Source organism: Arachis hypogaea, chromosome 8, assembly GCF_003086295.3.
Source record: "Arachis hypogaea cultivar Tifrunner chromosome 8, arahy.Tifrunner.gnm2.J5K5, whole genome shotgun sequence".
Taxonomy (NCBI): Eukaryota; Viridiplantae; Streptophyta; class Magnoliopsida; order Fabales; family Fabaceae; genus Arachis; species Arachis hypogaea.
The window spans coordinates 25,636,344-25,657,683 of NC_092043.1; the positions used below are offsets into that span (position 1 = coordinate 25,636,344).

The 21,340-nt window shown below is 31.2% G+C and overlaps 1 protein-coding gene across 2 annotated transcripts; it reads right to left on the bottom strand.

The window, feature by feature from the left end:
• Nucleotides 1-7,940: 7,940 nt before the first annotated feature.
• Nucleotides 7,941-20,716, bottom strand: LOC112705135 (disease resistance protein RPV1-like). 2 transcript variants are annotated; one of them, XM_072200916.1, is made up of 5 exons: nt 20,509-20,716; nt 19,897-20,410; nt 18,619-19,717; nt 18,028-18,321; nt 7,941-9,086 (listed from the first exon to the last, which is right to left on the bottom strand). In XM_072200916.1, the coding sequence occupies exons 2-5, from the start codon at nt 20,367-20,369 to the stop codon at nt 8,019-8,021; spliced, it is 2,934 nt and encodes a 977-aa protein (XP_072057017.1). In that variant the 5' UTR covers nt 20,370-20,410; nt 20,509-20,716; the 3' UTR covers nt 7,941-8,018. The 2 variants fall into 2 exon arrangements, with proteins under 2 accessions (XP_072057017.1, XP_025611778.2); XM_025755993.3 differs by having other exon boundaries at nt 7,956-9,086; nt 19,897-20,696.
• Nucleotides 20,717-21,340: the final 624 nt, after the last annotated feature.

Below are 21,340 nucleotides of genomic sequence, written 5' to 3' on the forward strand. Positions count from 1 at the left end.
TTAATACAATCAGGTTTGCACAAGGTGTTGAAGGAGAAGACAAGAAGTATCCTCATGGTATTGCCGCACTGCCATGGATAAGGATAAGTTGTGGCAATCGGGTCCACAATTGCACACAGGCATTGGTTGGCATTGAGATACAAGGTGTGTGGCAGAGTTATGTCGATGGCTGAAGAACTTCCAGGAAAAGCCAATTTGGAAGTTGCACCATGAATTTTCAGCAAGGTTTCGATCTGTACCAAGGCAAAATGCTTGGAGTGGTCTAATTCCAAGTGAGTATACTTTCATGGTGGAGTATGATAGTTCTCTGAACTATGATCGTCGGTATAGACAATGGCAGCAAAGAATTGTCGGTGTTGACTATGGAAGCTGAAGATGTGTGACTATTTCAATCAAGGTGGAGATTGTTAGAATTTGGTTGAATTAGTCACACATTGCTTAGGATAGCAAATGGAGTGGATGGCCTAGGCTATAAATATGAGGATAAGTTCTCCATATTTTTTGCACCAGTCAGAAACACTTCAAGCTTGTATCTGACTTTTCTTTTCCTCTATACTTTTGATTAGAGAGTGTTGTGAGGTGTAGTTAAATATTTGCTTTGATAGTGAGGGTGTACTGGGGTGCCGGTGTTAGAGAGAAAGAAGTCTATGTGTTGTAACAATTTTCACATAGTGATATTCTCTGGTTGTCATTTGACAACGGCCGTGGTTTTTTCTCCAGTAATTGGAGTTTCCACGTTAAATTCTTGTGTTGTGATTCTGTCTATTTTATTTCTCTATGAAAGGTATTTTCTCAAGGGGGAATGGTGTATTATTCCCAACAATAATTTTGGAAGAAATGTTTGTTGGATCAAAATGGTACTGGACATGAATGCTGGTTAAGCAGGGTAAAGCATATTTAATTAAATATTAATTATTTTTTCTTGCTTTTTCAATTTATTTCTTCTGTTTTACTTATTTGTTGATATATTTTAGACTGTTTAAAAATTAAATTATCCAACTTACTTAGTGGAACAAGGATCTGTTGTAATTGTATTTGTTGAGAACTGATATTTCCATACTGCTATTACTAAATTTGATATGTGATCACTAGTTCTTTTCTTTCTTATTAACAGCAACTCGGGAATGGAATGACTCTTGTATGATTCCTATGTGCAGTTAATGTTTTGATTCAAGTGATTTGAATAAAGTCTTGAATTAGATTGAAGGATGACTAGGTGAATGAGCATTAGTGCATTACCATTAATGTGCATGTAAAATTCTCTAAACCACAATGAACTTCAATTTATTTTTTCTTGATTTGATAAATCTAAATGTTAGTTTATATATAAAAAAATGAATTCAAAAAGGAAAAATATAAATTTTGGTACTACAATCAATTTCAATGCATTAATCTTTTAGTTGATTGACTTTGGATAAAAAAAAAATGTAAGGTAATTCTCTTATAGTTATACTCTTCATTGAGTGAAGTCTTGAAAGGGTACAAGAGTAAAAAGATTAACCAACAAGTTCATTGATCCCCCCTTTTTTGTTGGAAGTTTTTGTTTTTCTGAAATAGGTGTCTCTCATGATTTCTCACTTCATTAGTCAATGCTTTTGTGTCATTGAAATGTCTCCATTTGGTAATAATGTGTCTCTGTCTCTCTGTGTTTGTGTGTGTGTATTTTTAAGTAATATTTGTTTTTCTTACTTTGCTTTTGGTAATTCATTTGCTTTGGTTTTAGTTCTTGATTCTCATTGTTAAAAGTGCTTCTGAATTTGAGTGGTTGATCATTTTTTGAACTCTGTCATTTGTTCAGAGAAACGAGATTGGGTTGGTTGGAGGCAAATACAGTGAATCTACACCAATATATCAGCTTCACGGATTCATAAGTGTTCAGATCTGAACCACAATACATTATTCCTAATATAGTTTTTTTATCTTATTCTTTTCTCTAAGTTCCTTGCTTCTAAATTTGGTTGGTGAATTTTACTTAGGGCTTATTTGGGTGGGCTTTTAAGAAAAGATCTTTTTTTGAGTTATCTTTTTTTAAAAGATCTTATAGAGAAGTAAAAGTAATTTTATGTTTGGATATCTCATGTAAAAAGGTCTTTTTATCTATCAATTATGTTTGGGTATAACAATATAAAAGTACTTTTTGTTTATTTATTACATGAAAAACAACTTTTTTTAAGAAAAAAGATCTTTTAAAAAAAGATCTAAATTACAGCTTCTCAAAAAAGATCTTTTTTTTTATTTTACAAAAGATCTTTTTTTAACAAAATAATGGCACCCAAACATACACTTATAATAACCGAGTTGAAAGACTTTTTTCTCTATTTTTTTGGAACAACAGTAGATACTTTATTTCTTTACCTTGTGTATTCAGTATCAAAATATTTCTGTAAAGTTAATATTCCGTATAAGTTGATTCTATTGCTATCTACCGGTGGTAATTACTGTTTATGAATTGACAAAATTGAAATTCTCCTTCTCCAATTCTTCTTTATTTTTTAAAGCACTCTTGCTAGAATGGTGGAATCTGAATTATATATGATCTACTCATAGCATTGGGTTTAGTAGGTATCACAAGAATGCAGTTCATGAGTTGTGTGAAGATTTTTTTATTTCATTTTGTTAACTTAATATATTTTTCTTGAATTCCATTGTATTTGGATTTTGAAAAATATAAAGTGGTAATTCTTACCTTTATTCTTTTCACATTTTAGCCTGCTATAATAATCATTATATAGAATAAATAAATAGTTAGGTCTTCTATCTAAATATTTTAATATTTTTTTATTTTTTGTAGAATGGATCTCAAATAGAAGATGAAAGTTATTGTCTACTTGATTTTACATTTCGAATTGATGAATGATCTTATGGTTAAGTTGTTGATAATTTACTATGTTTTGATTATATTGAAATTAAAAAAAAAAAGAAAAGAAAATGAAATGATAGTTATAGTAGGCAAGTAATAAGAGATGTTAGTGTTGATAGGATTATTTATTTTAGTGATCTAGCATGCATAGAAAATACGAGAATGGATAGATGTGCCTTTCATGCATTGTGTAACATGCTTAAAAGGGTTGGAAGGTTAGAACCAAGTAGGAATATGGATGTGGAAGAAATGATTGCCATGTTTTTACATATTATAGCACATGACGTCAAAATTAGAGTAATAAATAGACAATTTGTGAGATCTAAAGAAACAATTAGTAGGCGGTTTAATGATGTATTGCTTGCTATTTTGAGATGTCATAATCTCTTACTGAAGAAACCTCAACCATTTAGCCAAGATAGAATGGATGAACGATGAAAATGGTTCAAGGTAATTTATTTTGCTAATGTTATTAAATCTCATATGGTTGGTGTTCTTTAGGATTGAGTTAATTGATCTTTGTTTTGGATTTTATGATTGTCTAGGAGCCTTAGATGGTACTCATCAAATTAGAAGAGTGATGGTTGTGAAAGAATTATAACTGCATGTTGCCTTTTGCATAATCACATTAGAAGAGTGATGGTTGTGGATCCTATTGATGAGATAGTAGATCAAAATATGCTTGGAGTAGATGGGAGGACGATCCACCATATTGAGACGAGCGATGCTTGGAGTAGATGGAGGGATCAACTTGCACAAGAAATGTGAAACCAATGAAGGAGAAGACATCATACACGATAATTGTGTTCATTTTTCTACGTATGAGGTTGTAACATTGATTTCATTTTATTGATGTGTTTGCGTTCTTGTACAAGAGTTAAGAGTTGTGTGTCTGCTAGTAAATTTTAACTTTTGAGACTTTTTTGTAACTTTAATTTGGATAATAGTAAAGCTTTTTAATACATATGTGGTTCGAATCGTTGAGGTTTGTTTTATATAAGTTCAATTGTGGATTATGAGACGAATTATGAATTATGGAATTTTTAAAAATTTAGATACGTATTTTGTGTTAATTTTAATTAAACATATTTAATATTAGAGGTATTTTAGTAAATTTAAAAAATTTAGAGTCAATAATAATTTAATTAAAGATATTTGTTATTAGAGATATTTTAGCAAATTTAAAAAAAATAGAATTAATAATAATTTTAATTAAAGATATTTGATATTAGGGGTATTTTAGTAAATTAAAAAAATTAGAATCAATACTAATTTAACTAAAGATATTTGTTATTAGGAATATTTTAGTAAATTAAAAAAAATTTAGAATCAATAATAATTTTAATTAAAGATATTTGATATTAGAAGTATTTTAGTAAATTTAAAAAAATTTAGAGTAAAATAATTTAACTAAAGATATTTGTTATTAGAGATATTTTAGTAAATTTAAAAAAAATTAGAATTAATAATAATTTTAATTAAAGATATTTGATATTAGAGATATTTTAATAAATTTAAAAATAAAATAAAAATAATATTTTATTATATTTATATTTATTTAAAAAATTAGAGTCTAAAAAATTTAATTAAAATTATTTTATTTTATTATATTTATATTTTATTATATATATTTACTAAATTTAATCATTAATCTTCTAATTAAAAATTATAAGGATATTTTGGACAAAGTATTCACAATTCTCAAATATATTAAATATGAACCAAACAAAAATTAAACTATTTCTAGACATATTATTAATATTTCATAGATTTTATCCTTACAAACCAAACATAAGAATACTATATACTTGGTAATATTATTCTAAAAAATCATATTCCAAATAATAATATTCTTAGATATAAAAATTAATCCTTGAATCACACCCAAGAAAAATGATATTCTGAAATTTCTACTCGGTGTCCTGGTAGGAGTACTTGGTATACTCTCGTTCCAGCGATTAAGGCGCCGGTTCCAGCCAATATTGCCAAGAAGTTGGCCTATTACGCCGATAAATTGAAAAGATAGACTGATTTTGAAGTTCAATGCAATTTTTGCACACACCGAAGAAGATCATCTGAATCTGAAGGATGAACACGCGAAAAAAAAAATAATTTTTAATAAGCACATGCACCACAATTGTATTTAGTAAAATAACTTTTAAAATATAATTTATTTTTTTAATAAACATGTTTATAATAAAAAATAATTTATTTTTTAAATTTTTTAAAATTTTATATAATATTTTAAAATAAAAAAATTTTAAAATAAAAAAATTTATAATAAACATAAATATAATAAATAAACTCTTTTATTTTTTAACTTAAAAAATTTATATAAATATTATAAAAATTTATTTTATTCTAAACCTCATCATTAAAAATACTAAATTATCTAAATTACTATAACCTAATTTTTTCGACCAATCAAACTTGATACTATATTATTTTGACTAATGTTCATGCAAAAAAAATTTTATGATTAGTTTTCATAAACCAAGTCAATCTCTTCGAGCTTCAAAGAACAGAAAAAAAAAACATAATAGATCTATTAAAAAAATACAAAAACAACATTGGAAGAACAGCATTGTGGGCTTTTCTCCAGTGTGTCCCACGGATTGAATCCATCGTCAACAAGACAAATGCAAACTATTACGTACTTGAGTAAAAAAATTGTGTGTTATGTTGTGCAGTAAATGAATGTTTTCCTCCCCATTCTTATACAGAACCCACTTGAACATTCTCATTAAATTCTTGTTTCTCCACTCACAACATCAATACAGCAAACCTCAAAGTGAAATTGTTCCAAGTGAAACTATTTTACATGAGTTGATAAAAATAATATTCACATGAGTTGGTAGGTGAAATGAACTCCAGGATTCATTCTTTCTTTCATTTCTTTTTACAAAGTGTATGAAGTTCATAGAAATAATATTCACGTGACCCCACGGCTTTGCATGACTCTTATGAGTCCCGTAATTATTTTTTTATTTTAACATTATTAAGATAATGTTTAGCAAATACATTACCCGAATTAGATGTTGTAATAGAGGGTGACGCATTAAGAGGCATTGCCTCCGTTGATTGTAATATCGCCACGGAGTAAAACTGGAAAGAGTCAAAGCAAGCGATAAAATGTGGCAAAGACCGGTCAACTTACCGGTCAACTTACTACATGTATTATGTATTGGAATAATGTATACTATGTACATACTACATACTTGTACATGTAATGTGTAATTCAAGTATATAATAATAATAATATTGAACAATGAAAATAAATAAATGCGTGTCTCATATCTTCCTTTTCCCTCCCGTGAAAAAGAAACAGACAAATACCAATTTCTGCCAAATGCTAACTATGCTTCTTTCCTCATGTCATCCAATATCTACCTGATTCTGTTGTCCTTGCTTAGTTCCTTTCCATACATTACCGTTTATTTTTTATTTTTTTCAACTTTGCCATATCATGTTCAGTTCTCCATAGCTTGTTAGATGGGGACGAATTTGTTGGTTCGTTCTTGTTGTGGCTACTGGCTATCGTTATTCGTTGGTACTAGGATGTGCCCATTGTTTTGTTTTTCTTTTTTATCCTATTCGTTTGTGATATTTTTAGAATTTAGTTTACTCTTATTATTCCCTTTTTTAAAGCTGGATATTTAGAATTGACAAAAGAATAGCATAGTTATAACAACTTATAAACATCAATAATACAACGAAGGACATGTAATTAGGTTGTGATATTTAGATGTTGTTAGATCGAAATATTTAAGGTAATTAATTGAGTAAAATATCATGTATAGAACCAATTTATTGAAGTAAATCTCTAGATATAATAGCATTCAGTTGGTAATTTGATGTCGATTCTTAGAAGAAAAAAAATGACTTCTGGGCCTCTATTAAATGTGTCTAGGAAAGAAATTAAATGTGTTTCTCCTGTGTTATTCTGGGCCTTTATTCCAAAATACTAATGTTAATGATAAAAAAAAAACCTACCTTTCTGCAACCAAGAAAAAAAAAATAAAACTAAATTTCTTATTCCCTAACAAGCTTAGTAAAATTCATAACTCTTGATTATTCTTTCTGTTTAAAAAAAAAAAAAAACTAACTTTTCTATTCCCTAACAAATGTAATAAAATTCATAGGCATTTTTTCAGAAATTAAAAAAAATTTATATTTTCCCAAACACTATTTTTGAACTTTAATTTTTTAAATATGATTTTTTTTTGTATAGAGCAAGTTCGCCACACCCCAAATACGATTTATATTTTTAAAATTTTTTTCAAAATAAAATATGACTTATAATTTAAAAAATTCTTGTTAAATAGAATTTATTTCGGTGTATCTGTGTATTTCTAAAGATGATGATAATAGTTGTCATTGTTAAATATGTTTTTTTTAATTTATAATTAAAAAAATCTTTGAAAAAGTCATTCTCACTGTCTGTGTATTTTTGTGTACTCCTCCTATACACTGTTTGTAGATCTATATACTATTTGGAGATAATGATACTTGATTAAAAAAGCGAGATTGAAAAAAATTAAAGGAAACTCGCTGGAGGATAGACAAACTCTGAGAACCGGAGTGCGACTAACTACAAACAAAATCGTATTTAAAAAATTAAAGTTTAAAAATGATGTTTAGAAAAATATGATTTTTTTTCTATTTTTCTTTTTCTAAGCCATTCTCTTCGATTTCGAGCATACAAACAGCTCTGAGGAGTAAACAAGAAGTCAACAACAATAATTGATGTAATTTCCATCAAACTTCTTCGCTAAGAGTGATGTGGTGTCTTAGCTTTGTCAACTAGCAATAGAAAGTTCCTTTGAGTTTGTATAATTATCTTTATTTTTATTATTTTAAGTACACTACTTACTCTTTTTTTTAGAAATTGCACTAGAAAATTACCAAAAATCGGTTAACAAAAATAACTATGTTGCGTAAAACATCTTGAACGAAGAGAATATCTTTTAAATTAAACTCTTAAAATATATTTCTTTTTATTTATTTTAAATTCATATATTAAATATACACTAAATTAACTACTAATATAAAATACATTTAAAAATATACACATTAAAAATGAGTTAAATTGCATGTATTTAAATATAAATACAGACGGGCTAAATTTAGTAACTAATTTCAATGTGTAAATAGCATTTTAGCTTCCAACTGGTTGAATGGAAGCCTGTCGGTTTCGAACATCTGAGGCATATATTGGATGCACACTCCAATCTTTTAAGTTTCGAACGTCTGAGGCATATATTGGGTGCACAGCCCAATCTTCTAATTCTTTGTTAACATCTTCCTCGATAGGGTAACGGTAACTCAAAACAAGACGAGTGTAGAAGAACTGGAATGAAACCACGAGTTGAATGCTATTATTATTATTATTAGTGTCGGTGTTTTCTTCCATTACCTTGATCATGTCAATGCAGCATTGCCCGTCGTACCAAAAATAGCTATCGTTAAGCCATATATTCTCGCCTAGAAACCAATGCCCGTCATAACTGAAACTTGGGCCATGCATCACTCTAACCCAATACTTATATGACACTGAAGTGGCTTGCACTTCGTGACTCCGATAGTATGCAGGAAAAATGATCCAAAAGATGAAACCCAACAAGCTATCACCTGGGGCAACATCAAGAGTAACAGCCCCTCTTTGTGGGTTTATATATCTGAACCATTCCGGGGCTGCACCTGACAACACATTTAACTTGGGATGATTGTGCTGCTTGCCCGACAGATAACGAAATGGGTGCTTATCCTCCTTATCCAGCCATGGTGTTGTAGCACATGTAGGTGCTGCTGCTAGTGGTCGCTTTAGTCTGCCATAGGCATGTTCCATAATGCTCTTTTTTGAATTCCTTCTCAATTTGTCGCAGTTGGTGAAGTTGAAGGTTATATCCTCAAATTGCTGCTGCAGGATCGGTTCTTTGGCCACACAATCCAAAGCAGATACAGATACAGTGTGTAGCGAGCGGCAGTTGCGAGCAATTATGTACACAACCGATGCTGGAAGCTCTGCTATGGATTCAAGGCTCTCACAGTTGCTCACGTTCAGGTATTTCAACTTCTGGGAACATACAGCAGATGGAGGAACTTGACGCAGACTCTTGCAACCAGAGATACTCACTTCTCTAAGATTTGAAGCTTTTGATAAATCTGGGAGCTCCATTAGGCTTGATGAACCATCAAGATCCACTTTCCTTAGATTTACAAGATTCTGAAATTAACGAATCAACTAATTTTATTTTATTTTTTTGGTAATAAACGAATTAACTAATTAAAAGGTAGGTGTAGAGTCCTAAAAAAAAGAAAAAAAAAAGGAACGATGGGCTTGGCCCATCATTTTTCCTTCATTTCCTTCCCTTCCAACGGCACACACGCACACTCTAGAATCATCATATACACACAAACACTACTAACGCTTCACCTTTCCTCATAGTCAAATATGTCTTCCTTCTCGCTCTCATATCACTTTTTCAACAGTCATTTCATATATTTTTATTTCAATTAATTTTACTACTCTTCTTTTATTCTAACTCTATTATGTCTTATCTATTATACTCTCTTATATTAACTTTTATTTCAAAATTTCATTGAAGTAGTCTACATTAAAAAAAAAAAAGAAAAAAATCACATTTAATTCAAGTATTATTAATTATTAAAATATTAAAGTAATTCTTTATCTTAATAATTATCTATATTTTTAATTTTAGCATGTTTGTAGTGATGCTTATTAATAAATTCGAAAATTTAGAGTTAAGGTAAGATAGAATTTGAAATTTTTGGGTATATAGATTCTATTATATCAATTGATGTTAAGATTAACTTATTAAAATTATTATTGTTATGTTTGTGATATTAGATTCTCAAAAGAACCACTTTCTTTGCTTGCTGGAACCTGTGGAGTAGAAATTGAAATTTTAGGACCGTCAAAATGGGTCAAACTCATCGGACCAGTCCGTTTATCTATTTAAATGGACGGATTTTACTTCTAACACTTCACCCTTCCTCACCGTCAAATATGTCTTCTTTTTCGCTCTCATATCACTTCTTCAACAATAATTTTATATACTTTTATTTCAATTAATTTTACTACTCTTCTTCTATTCTAACTCTATTATGCCCTATTTATTGTACTCTCTTATATTGACTTTTATTCTAAAATTTCATTAAAGTAGTCTAAACTTAAAAAAAAATCACATTTAATTCAAGTATTACTAATTATTAAGATATTAAAGTGACTTTTTACCTTAATAATTACCTATATTTTTTATTTTAGCATGTTTGTAGTGATGGGTATTAATAAATTCAAAAATTTATATAGGTTTTATTATGTCAATTGATGTTAAGATTAACTTATTAAAATTATTATTATTATATTTGTGATTTTAGATTCTCAAAGGAACCACTCTCTTTGTTTGTTGGAACTTTTGGAATAGAAATTCCTCTCTTAGATTTTAGTCTATAAATAAACTTTGTATCTATAGTTAAATTTTAGCATTGTATCAATTTTATGAAAATAATTTTAAAATTTATTATTTAGTTAATTACTATTTTATTTGTTAATATGATTTTTATGTTAAATATCTTACAAAGAAAATTCCACTTGAGACATAATATCTTGTATTGAAATTAATAAAATTGTCATTTGAGGAATTAGATTATAATGTAAATATTATTTTGCATATACACTTTGAATGTAGAGTTAGTATTGAATTGATGATGTACTTATTGATTTATTTGACAATTTTAATTTGATCATGATTTGTATGTCAAAATATTTTGGAAAATTCTATGACAGAAACTGCAGCTAGCGGCAATAAGCGCTAGACTTGGTGCACCATGTCAGTATATAATTGTACTTTCAGATCCATATGAATGAAAAATGATATCTGTCTGTTCCATGTCCACAAAATCAGTGGAACATGTCTGTTTCAGAATTCACACAAAGAAAAAACAACCTAAGTGTGATTTTTGTTTGTTATTTTGATTTTTCTGAATTAGATAACTTTTCATTTAAATTTATATAAAATAATAAAGTTTGATTATTGATGTCTATAAGTAATTATCATTATGTTTGAGTATATTTTTGTCACTGTTATTAAAGTGGATTTATTTTGAATAAAAGTTAATTATTTATACAAATTTCTCTCGTGGAGTTATGGATGCTGAGAATGTGTTGCCTTTTAGTATAATTGGAAATTCTATTTGTTTTGTTTTCTGTAATATCGATTTTTGAGGCTTGCTTAGGAAGATTTTTCTAAGCGCCAGTCACGGCCAGATTGGGTCGTGACAAATCAGTATCAGAGCCAGGTTATTCTGTGTATATAGAGCAGTTGTTCTGTAGTAAGATCATGATTGTATAAATGAAAGTCGGCCAATTTTCACAAGTTGTGATGTTACTAAAGACTTATAGGAATGTTCATAAAAATAAGGTATTTAAAGTGTGTTTTCATTATTTTCTGTGTTTGAGTCTATCTGTATTTAATATAATCATTTATTCTTAGGTGGAAGATGCCACCTAAATGTCATATTCCTACTCCACGGGCAGAAGCACGTAATGCTCCTAATGTTGAAACTAATAGAGCACCTTCTCCCCCACTCAATTAATGGGATGGTGGTTGTAGAAGACCAATAGGATGAGACAGAGGTGCGATTATTACAGAAAAATCAGTGAATGTTGCTGCTGAAATATGAAGACTTCATCAAGCTGTTAATAATCTTGTGAAGTGCTTGACTGATCGAAGAGAAGCTAGAGATCCACCTTCTGCAGGGTCAAATGTCCTTAATCAAAAAAGTCTACAACCCCTTGGGGAACGAGCTGTCACTCTCCAATCTTTCTTTAAGTTGAATCCGCCTATTTTCTCTGGAAATCTTCTGGAGGACGACGCTCAATTCTTCATTGACAGCTTGAACAAAGTCTTTCAAGTCCTCAGATGTTCAGATGACACAACAGTGGATCTAGCTACATACAATTTAACAGGACATGCTTATCATTGGTATCAAACACCTCTTCAAAGTAGAAGGCGTGTCGAATGTCACCTTTTTTGTAGGATGAGTTTGTTGAGATCTTTTTGGAAAGATTCCTTCCTCCTAGTATAAAGGAGAAAAATACTGCTGATTTTAAGAAGTTCAGGCAAACTCCTAGTATGTCTGTGATGCAGTGTGAGAATCGTTTCACCGAGCTTTTTAAATATGTTGAGCACTTAGTGACTTCGGATATCATGAGGGTTAAGAGATTTTTTCGAGGATTAGCAAACCCTTACTTCACTGCTCTTTCACCCATGGTTCGGAGCATGACCTATTCAGAAATTATGAATGTTGCTAATAGTATTGAAGCTGAATTGGAAGAAAGGAAAGTGAACAAAGAAATTGGCAAAAAAAAAAAGGATACAAGGAGAATTTTTTGGAGGATCAAGCTATGGGGGCATATCAGGTCATCAGAATTGTCCACAAACACAATTCGGGGGGGGGGTTAACTATTATGAAGCTGCCTCAAAGGGTACCTCAACCTTAGGGAGTCGAGCTATGAGTGTATCTGAACCAGGCATGCAGAGATCTAAGCCTTCAGAAATTCTTAGGTCACCGTGTTAACATTGTGGAAAATATCATTCTGAAACATGCTTCAAGACTACTCGAGTATGTTATGGTTGTGGACAGACTTGTTACCTTTGTAGAGATTGTCATCATCCTCAGGAAAGTTCCATGCAGAATTCAGCATTACTTGCAACATCCACACCATCTTTCTTAGCTGTCTCCCGAAAAAAAATTTTCAGCTCCGTTAGTTAAGGGTGTTGGTAGGGGATCTGGCGGTCGAGGATCTAACAACAAAGGTGCTACACAAGATGGAAAAGGTTAGTCATAGATTCATGCTTTAACCCGTCAGGATGCTCAGGCTTCAAATGTAGTGATAGTAGGTACCTTACAAGTTTACTCCTTAGATGCTCAAGTATTGTTTGATCCGGATTCTCATAACTCTTATATATCTCCACATTTTACATCTCGTTTAGATAAGCAATTTCAAATATTAGACTGTCCATTTTATGTTGGTACTCCACTTGAAATTTCTGCGATAGTTCAATATGTTTTTCGATCTTGCATTATTAGAGTGAACACTGTTGATAACTTAGTTGATTTGATCCTTCTTGAAATGATGGAGGAATTTGATGTCATCTTGGGTATGGATTGGTTATCCTCTTATCAGGCCGATGTAAGTTGCTACTCCAAAACAATAAAATTTGATATTCTGGGCATTCCACCTTTTGTTTTCTTTGGTGAGGGTTGTTCTACCTTGACTAATCTTATCTCTTCTACGAGTGTTTTACACTTGATGGATAAAAGGAATCAAGGATTTCTTGTAGTAGTTAGGGATGTTGAAGCCAAAGTACCTAGTATAGATCAAAATTTCGTGGTTAGAAAATTTTTAGATGTTTTTTCAGAGGAACTACCAAGCATACCACCGGATTGGGAGGTAGAGTTTTCCATAGATTTAGCCCTAGGAATTTCTCGTGTCAATCCCTCCTTATCGCATGGCTCCCACGAAATTGTGAGAGTTGAAAATTCAGTTGCAAGAGCTATTAGACAAGGGATTTATCCGTCCTAGTACTTTTCTTTGGGGAGCTCCAATTCTCGTTGTAAAGAAAAAGGATGGTTCTATGCGATTGTGTGTCGATTATCGGCAACTTAATAGAGTAACTATTTGTAACAAGTATCCCTTACCAAGGATTGATAATTTGTTTGACCAACTCCAAACAGCTTCTTATTTTTTCAAGATAGATCTTCATTCTGGATACCATCAGTTAAAGATTAAGGAAAAAGACATTCCAAAAATAGCTTTTTAAACTCGATATGGGAACTATGAATTTTTGGTGATGCCCTTTGATTTAACCAATGGCCCAGCTATTTTTATGGATTTGATGAACCGTGTATTCAAGTTTTGTTTAGATCACTTTGTGATTGTCTTTATTGATGACATTCTAGTGTATTCCAAGAGCGAGAAAGAACATGATCATCATCTAAGAGTTGTTTTACAAACTCTAAGAAATCACAAACTTTATGCAAAATTTTTTAAGTGTGACTTTTGGTTGGATCAAGTAACATTCTTAGGTCATGTTGTATCGAAAAATGGAATCAAAGTGGATCCAAAAAAAGTGGAACTCGTCCAACAGTGGCTAAGACCTACATCAGTAAAAGAGATTTGTAGATTTTTAGGATTGGCAGGCTACTACAGACGTTTTGGCAAAGATTTCTAAAAGATATCAACTCCTTTGACCAAGCAGACTCAGAAAAATATAAAATTTCAATAGACTGCTGAAATGTGAACAAAGCTTTCAAAAGTTTAAGAAGTGTTTGACTACTGCCCCAGTTCTAGTTTTACCTTCAGGATCCGGAGGATATTCGGTATATTATGATGCATCGTGGGAAGGACTTGAATGTGTTCTTATGTAGCATGGTAGAGTCATCACCTATGCATCTAGATAACTTGAGAAGCACGAGCAGAATTACCCAATTCATGATTTAGAAATGGTAGCAGTGATTTTTACCTTAAAGATCTAGAGACACTATCTATATGGTGAAATATGTAAAATTTATATAGATCACAAGAGTTTAAAGTACATCTTTCAACAAAAAGATCTTAATCTCAGACAACGTAGATGGGCGGAGTTGCTTAAAGATTACGATTGTACCATCTTATAACATTCAGATAAGGCTAATGTAATTGTTAATGCATTGAGCAAAAATCCATGTGTAGTTTAAATCACATTGCTTTGTCAAGGAGACCTTTAGTGCAAGATATTCACAAGTTAGAATCTAAGGGTGTATACTTTAAACTTAAAGGGTTAGGACCACTCTTAGCTTATGTATGATCTCGGTCCTCTCTAATAGAACAAATTAAGTCTGCGCGAGGTGATAACCCAAAGTTAAGAAAGCTAATGGAAGATGTTCACAATGGGAAGAACTCATATTTTTTTATCAAGGTGTTTTACATTGTGGTAACCGTTCATGTGTGCCAAATAATAATGGCTTAAAAAAAGCTATTATGGAGGAGGCTCACAATTCTAAATACACTGTTCATCCAGGCACTAATAAGATGTACCAAAATTTGAAGCAATTATTTTGGTGGGAAGGCATGAAAAAAGATGTAAATACTTTTATTTCTCACTGCTTAACTTGTCAACAAGTTAAAACTGAACATCAAAAGCCTGCAGGGTTGCTACAACATATTGAGATACCTAAATTGAAATGGGAGAGAATTACCATAGACTTTGTAATAGATTTATCTCATAGTTTTAGGGGATACAATTCAGTTTGGATGATAGTAGATAGAATGATAAAATCAGCTTACTTTCTCCCTGTGAAAACTACTTATACTATAGCCCGATATGCTAAGCTTTATGTTGATGAGATATTCGAGCTTCATGGAACTCCCGTGTCTATTATCTCAGATTGTGGGCCACAATTTAACTCTCATTTTTGGAAATTCTTTCAGAATGCACTTGGAACAAGAGTAGATCTTAGTACAGTCTTCCATCCACAGACGGACAGACAATCTGAGAGAACAATTCAAATTTTAGAAGATATGTTGAGATGTGTTTTAGATTTTGGTGGAAATTGGGATAGCTACCTATTTTTGATTGAGTTTTCTTATAATAATAGCTATCAAACTAGTATTCAAATGGCACCATTTGAAGCTCTTTATAGAAGGCGATGTAGATCACCAGTTAGATGGTTTGAGGTTGGTGAGGCCAAACTGTTGAGACCCGATTTGGTATAAGATGCAATTGAGAAAATTCGCGTGATCAAGGAGGCGTAACTTAGAATTCTCAGTTGGTGATCAAATTTTTCTCCGAGTGTCACCTATGAAGGGTGTGATGAGCTTTAGCAAAAAAGGAACTAAGGAAGTTTAGTCTTCGTTATATTGGTCCTTTTGAGATTTCGGAACGAATAGGCGCAGTAGCATATCGCTTGGCACTACCACCTGATTTGTCTATGATTCATCTAGTATTTCACATGTCTATGTTATGTAAATACATTCATGATCCATCTCATGTACTTATTCCCTAATAAATGGAATTAAAAGAGGATTTATCATTTGAAGATGAACCTATTGCTATAATTGATCGACAAGTAAGGAAGTTTCTAAAGAAGTAACCTTTGAAAAAGTAGTCTGGAAGAATCATTCAGAGGAAGAAACAATCTGAGAATCTGAGAATATAATGCGCAATAAATATCCATATTTATTCGAAACTTAAGGTATTTTCATGTTTTAAATTCAAGGACCGAATTTTTTTAACATGGAGCAGTTGTAGAACCTTAAAAAGAAAAGAAAAAATTTTCTTCCCTTCCAACGAGGCGCACACACACTCTAAAATCATCATACACACACAAACACTGCTAAAACTTCACCCTTCCTCACCATCAAATATGTCTCCCTTCCCTCTCTCATGTCACTTCTTCAACAATAATTCTATACACTATTATTTTAATTAATTTCACTATTCTTCTTCTATTCCAACTCTATTATGCCCTATCTATTGTATTCTCTTATATTAGCTTTTATTCCAAAACTCCATTATAATCTAAGTTTAAAGAAGAGGAAAATCACCTTTAGTTCAAGTATTACTAATTATTAAGACATTAAGGTGACTCTTTAACTTGATAATTACCTATAATTTTAATTTTAGCATGTTTGTAGTGGTGGGTATTAATAAATTCAAAAATTTAGAGTTAGGATAAGATAGAATTTAAAATTTTTGGGTATATAGATTCTATTATATCAATTGATATTAAGATTAACTTATTAGAATTATTATTGTTATGTTTGTGATATTAGATTTTCAAAAGAACCACTCTCCTTGCTTGTTGGAATCTATGGAGTAGAACTTCCTCTCTTAAATTTTAGTCTGTGAATAAACTTTATATTTATAGTTAAATTTTAGCATTATATTAATTTTACAATTGTTGAAAATAATTTTAAAATTTATTATTTAGTTAATTACTAACTTATTTGTCAATATGATATTTATATTAAATAATTTACAAAAAAATTCTACTTGAGACATAATATTTTGTGTTGAAATTAATAAAATTGTCATTTGAGAAATTAGATTATAATGTAAATATTATCTTACATATACACTTTGAATGTAGAGTTAGTATTGAATTGATGATGCACTTATTGATTTGTTTGACAACTTTAACTTGATCATAATTTGTATGTCAAGATATTTTGAAAAGCCTATGACAGAAACTACAGCTAGCGACAGTAAGCACTAGACTTGATATACCATGTCAGTATATAATTGTACTTTCAGGTCCATATGAATAAAAAATGGTACCTATCTGTTCCATGTCTACAAAATCAATGGAGCATGTCTGTTTCAGAATTCACACAAAGAAAAAACAATCTAAGTGTGATTTCTGTATGTTATTTTGACTTTTTTGAATTAGATAACCTTCTGTTTAAATTTATATAAAATAAGAAAGTTTGATTATTTGATGTTTATAAGTAATTATCATTATGTTTGAGTATATTTTTGTCATTGTTATTAAAGTGGATTTATTTTGACTAAAAGTTAATTATTTATACAAATGTCTCTCGTAAGATTTTGGATGCTCTGTTTACTCCCTGATGAGTTGCAAAATTCACTCGGTTGTTTTTTCATTTTTTTCAGATATGAGCCTTGATCCTAATTCAACTTCATCAATTCCGCTCTAGTTTTGTTTGTGTTAGTAAGCCTTTTACTGTTCAAGGGCTTGATGTTTTGTGTAAATAACTTTAAAACTCTTTAGACTTATTAAACTGCTCCATGTAACACAGGCAGGATCCAATTTTAATGACCTGAGTATGTTGCTTTGTAAATATTCTAGTAAATAAAACTAATAGACCATGTTTTGCTATAAATATTAAAGTCGAATTTTATGTAAATATGCTGAATGTATTTTAAATATGATACTGAGAATGTGTTGCTTTTTAGTATAATTGAAAATTCTATTTATTCTATTTTCTGTGATTTCTGAGACTTGCTAAGGAAGATTTTCTTAAGCGCCATTCATGGCCAGATTGGGTCGTGATAGTAGGTATGCATGTGTGTGGCATCAAATTAATTTCAGAGTCTTGCTGGAAATATAAATGAAAAAGAATATTGTTTCCATACCTGTTCACCTTCCCAAAGCGTTTGCAATCCACTATTGGGCATTATGATTTCAACAAATCTCTCAGCACCAAAAGAAGATGGCAAAGATTTCGAAGGAAACCCATCCCAATGAAAATACCTTAACTTCTTTGGCAGGGATGTAATACCTTCTGGAGCACACAACTTATTTTTGGAATTGGATGAATGAAATCTAACAAGCTTCAGTTCTGGCATTCTTTCAAATGTCTCAGGGTGCAACCTTATCATATCAATTTCAGACATATTTAATGTGATACTTTGAATAACTTGAGTTCCCTGCATAGTATGTATGTCAAAATTAAATATAGGAAAAGTATAGGTGAACAATGAAAATATTAAACAATGTAAACAATAGATATATCGGATGTTCATTTTACTAGTGTACGGATGGTTATTTTAATATTAAAATTTAGAAGGTTAATTTGGAGGTGTAGTGTGTTTTTATTTGATTGGTAGTTGTTCATATTGTTCAATAAAGTCATTGTCCCCCTAGCATTCCCCTTAAATATATATCAAACTTCCACAAAAATAAATGTGACAAAATTACAATCTAGGTAATCATCAATTGCTTACCTTATTGTATTTCAGTACTTCATAGGTATCACAAGAATCCCATAGTCTACTGCGTTTTCCTGGATCATCTAGACATTCTCCGCGAACAATTTCACGGCCCATTTCTCGAATTAAGTCATGCATTGACACACAATCGTTTGAAATGGAAATAAGAGCTTTATTACAAAGATTTGTCAACCCGATAGTAGTTGTGTATCCACAGTGATCAAGAAGAGATTTTATCTGCTCTTCTTCTTCTGTATTTCTATCAAAGAAACATGCAAGTTCCAAAAATATATTCCGATCATTACGATCTAATTCATTATAACTCAATCGTAATATTCTTTGGATTTTTTCATCAGGCGTCTTTTCAAGTTTGGCCAGTTCACTTTCCCACTCTTGTTGAGTTTTTCCTTTAAGGAAGGAACCCAAGATTTTTATTGCTAAAGGAAGGCCTTTGCAATAGTTAAGCACTCTCTTGGACAACTCAACTTGTTCTGCTTTTATAATGCAGTTTTGCTTGAAGGCATTCAGGCTGAAAAGCTGAAGGGAATCATCAGAATTCAATGTCTTAACTTGATGAATATGATCAGTGTCCGCCCTAAGAAGGACATGCTTATCTCTTGTTGTCGCTATGATTTTGCTACTTGCCCCAAACCGTGTATGTCCTCCACATAAATCTTCCATTTGGTCTGAATCATTGACATCATCAAGAACAACAAGAACCTTTGTTCGACCAAGTCTTTTCTTGGCAAAATTAGTTATTCCACCAGGCGTGACAAAGGGACTTGCATCTTCTTCCTTTAGCAGTTTGGAAAGAAGTTCTGTCTTCAAATGATCTATACCATATTTCTCAGCTCTTTCTCTTACATTTTTCAAGAAGCAAAATCCTTCAAATCCATCACACAATCTATTGAAAACTGCAGTCGCAAGAGTTGTCTTACCAACACCACCCATGCCCCAAAGGCCAATAATAACATCTTCAGATTCCGTGCACAACGAAACTAGCTTTTCAATTGGTCCATGAATTCCAACAAGACCCTGCAAATCACCTTGGGGTGATTGGTTTAACCTTTGTAAGACACGTTTGACAATTTGACCAACAAGGTCAGCATCATCCCTACATAATGTATACGTGGCAAAATTATTAGTATTGTTGTTGTTGTTGTTGTATTGTTTAGTTTAATAGTGTGAGAATGGATTTATTCCTTCCACTAAAATCTCATTTATCAAAACATACCCTAATCTAATAGTGTAACAGAAGAAACAAAATAATCTATGAAAAAAAAGATTGCTGACTTGAAGCGTGATGACTGTGAATCGAAACCAGACAAATTGGCAGCTTCCTTGAGAGCATCTCTCCATATTTGCACCCTGTCTGCAAACCTCACCTCATGATTAGCAAGGGCGTGGTGATAACTTTCCTTTTGGTGGCGCACCCATAATGGGTCTACATTATGGAAAATAGGTATTACAATTTGACCATTTTGTTTCCTGCATTCCATTATTTTGGCTAGTTCTTCCAAACACCATTTGGAAGAAGCATAATCCTGGGAGAATATGATCAAAGCAATTTCTGATTGTTCAATGGCTGCAAGGAGTGAGTGTGATATTTCAGTTCCTTCTCTGAGCATATTATCCACGTATGTCTTGATGTGTTTGTCCTCTAATTCCTTGCGCAGATGGCTGAGAAAACCACAGCGAGTGTCTGTGCCTCTGAAGCTGAGGAAGACATCATACTTAATAATCTCAGAAGAAGCATGCGCAGCCATATCCTCTTCCTTGCAAAAATTATCGAAGATCACACAAGTATCTGCTTCATCAATGAACATACATATAAATGACAGGATCTAGGTGAGACAAGAAACTAAAGAGAAATCGAATGAAAATTGTAACGATAAAATTGTGTACAATCTAATTAAGTTGGAGACAAATGATGAAGATCAGAACAGAGGCTGAGGCTGGAGGAGATTGTAGCAGCGTGAGTAGAGTGAAGGATACACAATGGGGTCAACGCATGCAAACCAAATACAAAGTACCAGGTTGTTTGCACTTTTCACGAAACCTTGCTTGTGATTACTGTGATGGTCGGTCGAATTAAACCTTAAAAAAAAAAAACACAGGAGTTTAAGTTAAAGTGATGTTTATTTAGACTTTAGATATCTTGCATTACACCCTTTAAAACATTGACAAAGTAAAATGATGCTGATGTACTCGTTATTTGTATAACGGTATCCTTTATGTTCACACTTTACAGTAACCAGTTCTCCTATCTATCTATTTATCTATCTATTTATCTATTTATAATATATAAAAGCTGATACCAACTCTCTTCACAATGAGTTTAAGCCATTTTTTTCTTTGCTAATGATGTCACATCAGCAATTCTAATGACTTGGCAAAAGATGAAAATCAACCAATCATTATTAGTAAAATAAAATATTTTAAAAAAATTAAAACAAAAAACTCTTATCTATTATTATTCAATTGAAACATTAAATACTAATTAAATGCAATAAACATACATTAAAAATGTCATAATAATAATAATTATAAAAATTTTCGGTTACAAATATTCAAATTTTACAACTTATATATATTAAGACTCTTATTATTCTTCATTTCTTAATCTCTCGTACAAATTGTAAAAGATTTCTTAAATTTAATATAACATTTTTATTTACAAACAAACAAAAAACGTAAGAAAAGACAAAGTGTAACAATTAATGTAAAATGAAAAATG

Coding starts and splice junctions, on each gene's coding strand:
- LOC112705135 (XM_025755993.3), bottom strand. CDS start 20,429: ATGTTCATTGATGAAGCAGATACTTGTGTGATCTTCGATAATTTTTGC. Junction 19,718..19,896: donor TCACAGTCATCACGCTTCAA/GTCAGCAATCTT, acceptor TACATTATGTAG/GGATGATGCTGACCTTGTTG. Junction 9,087..18,027: donor CGCTTTGGGAAGGTGAACAG/GTATGGAAACAA, acceptor CGTTAATTTCAG/AATCTTGTAAATCTAAGGAA.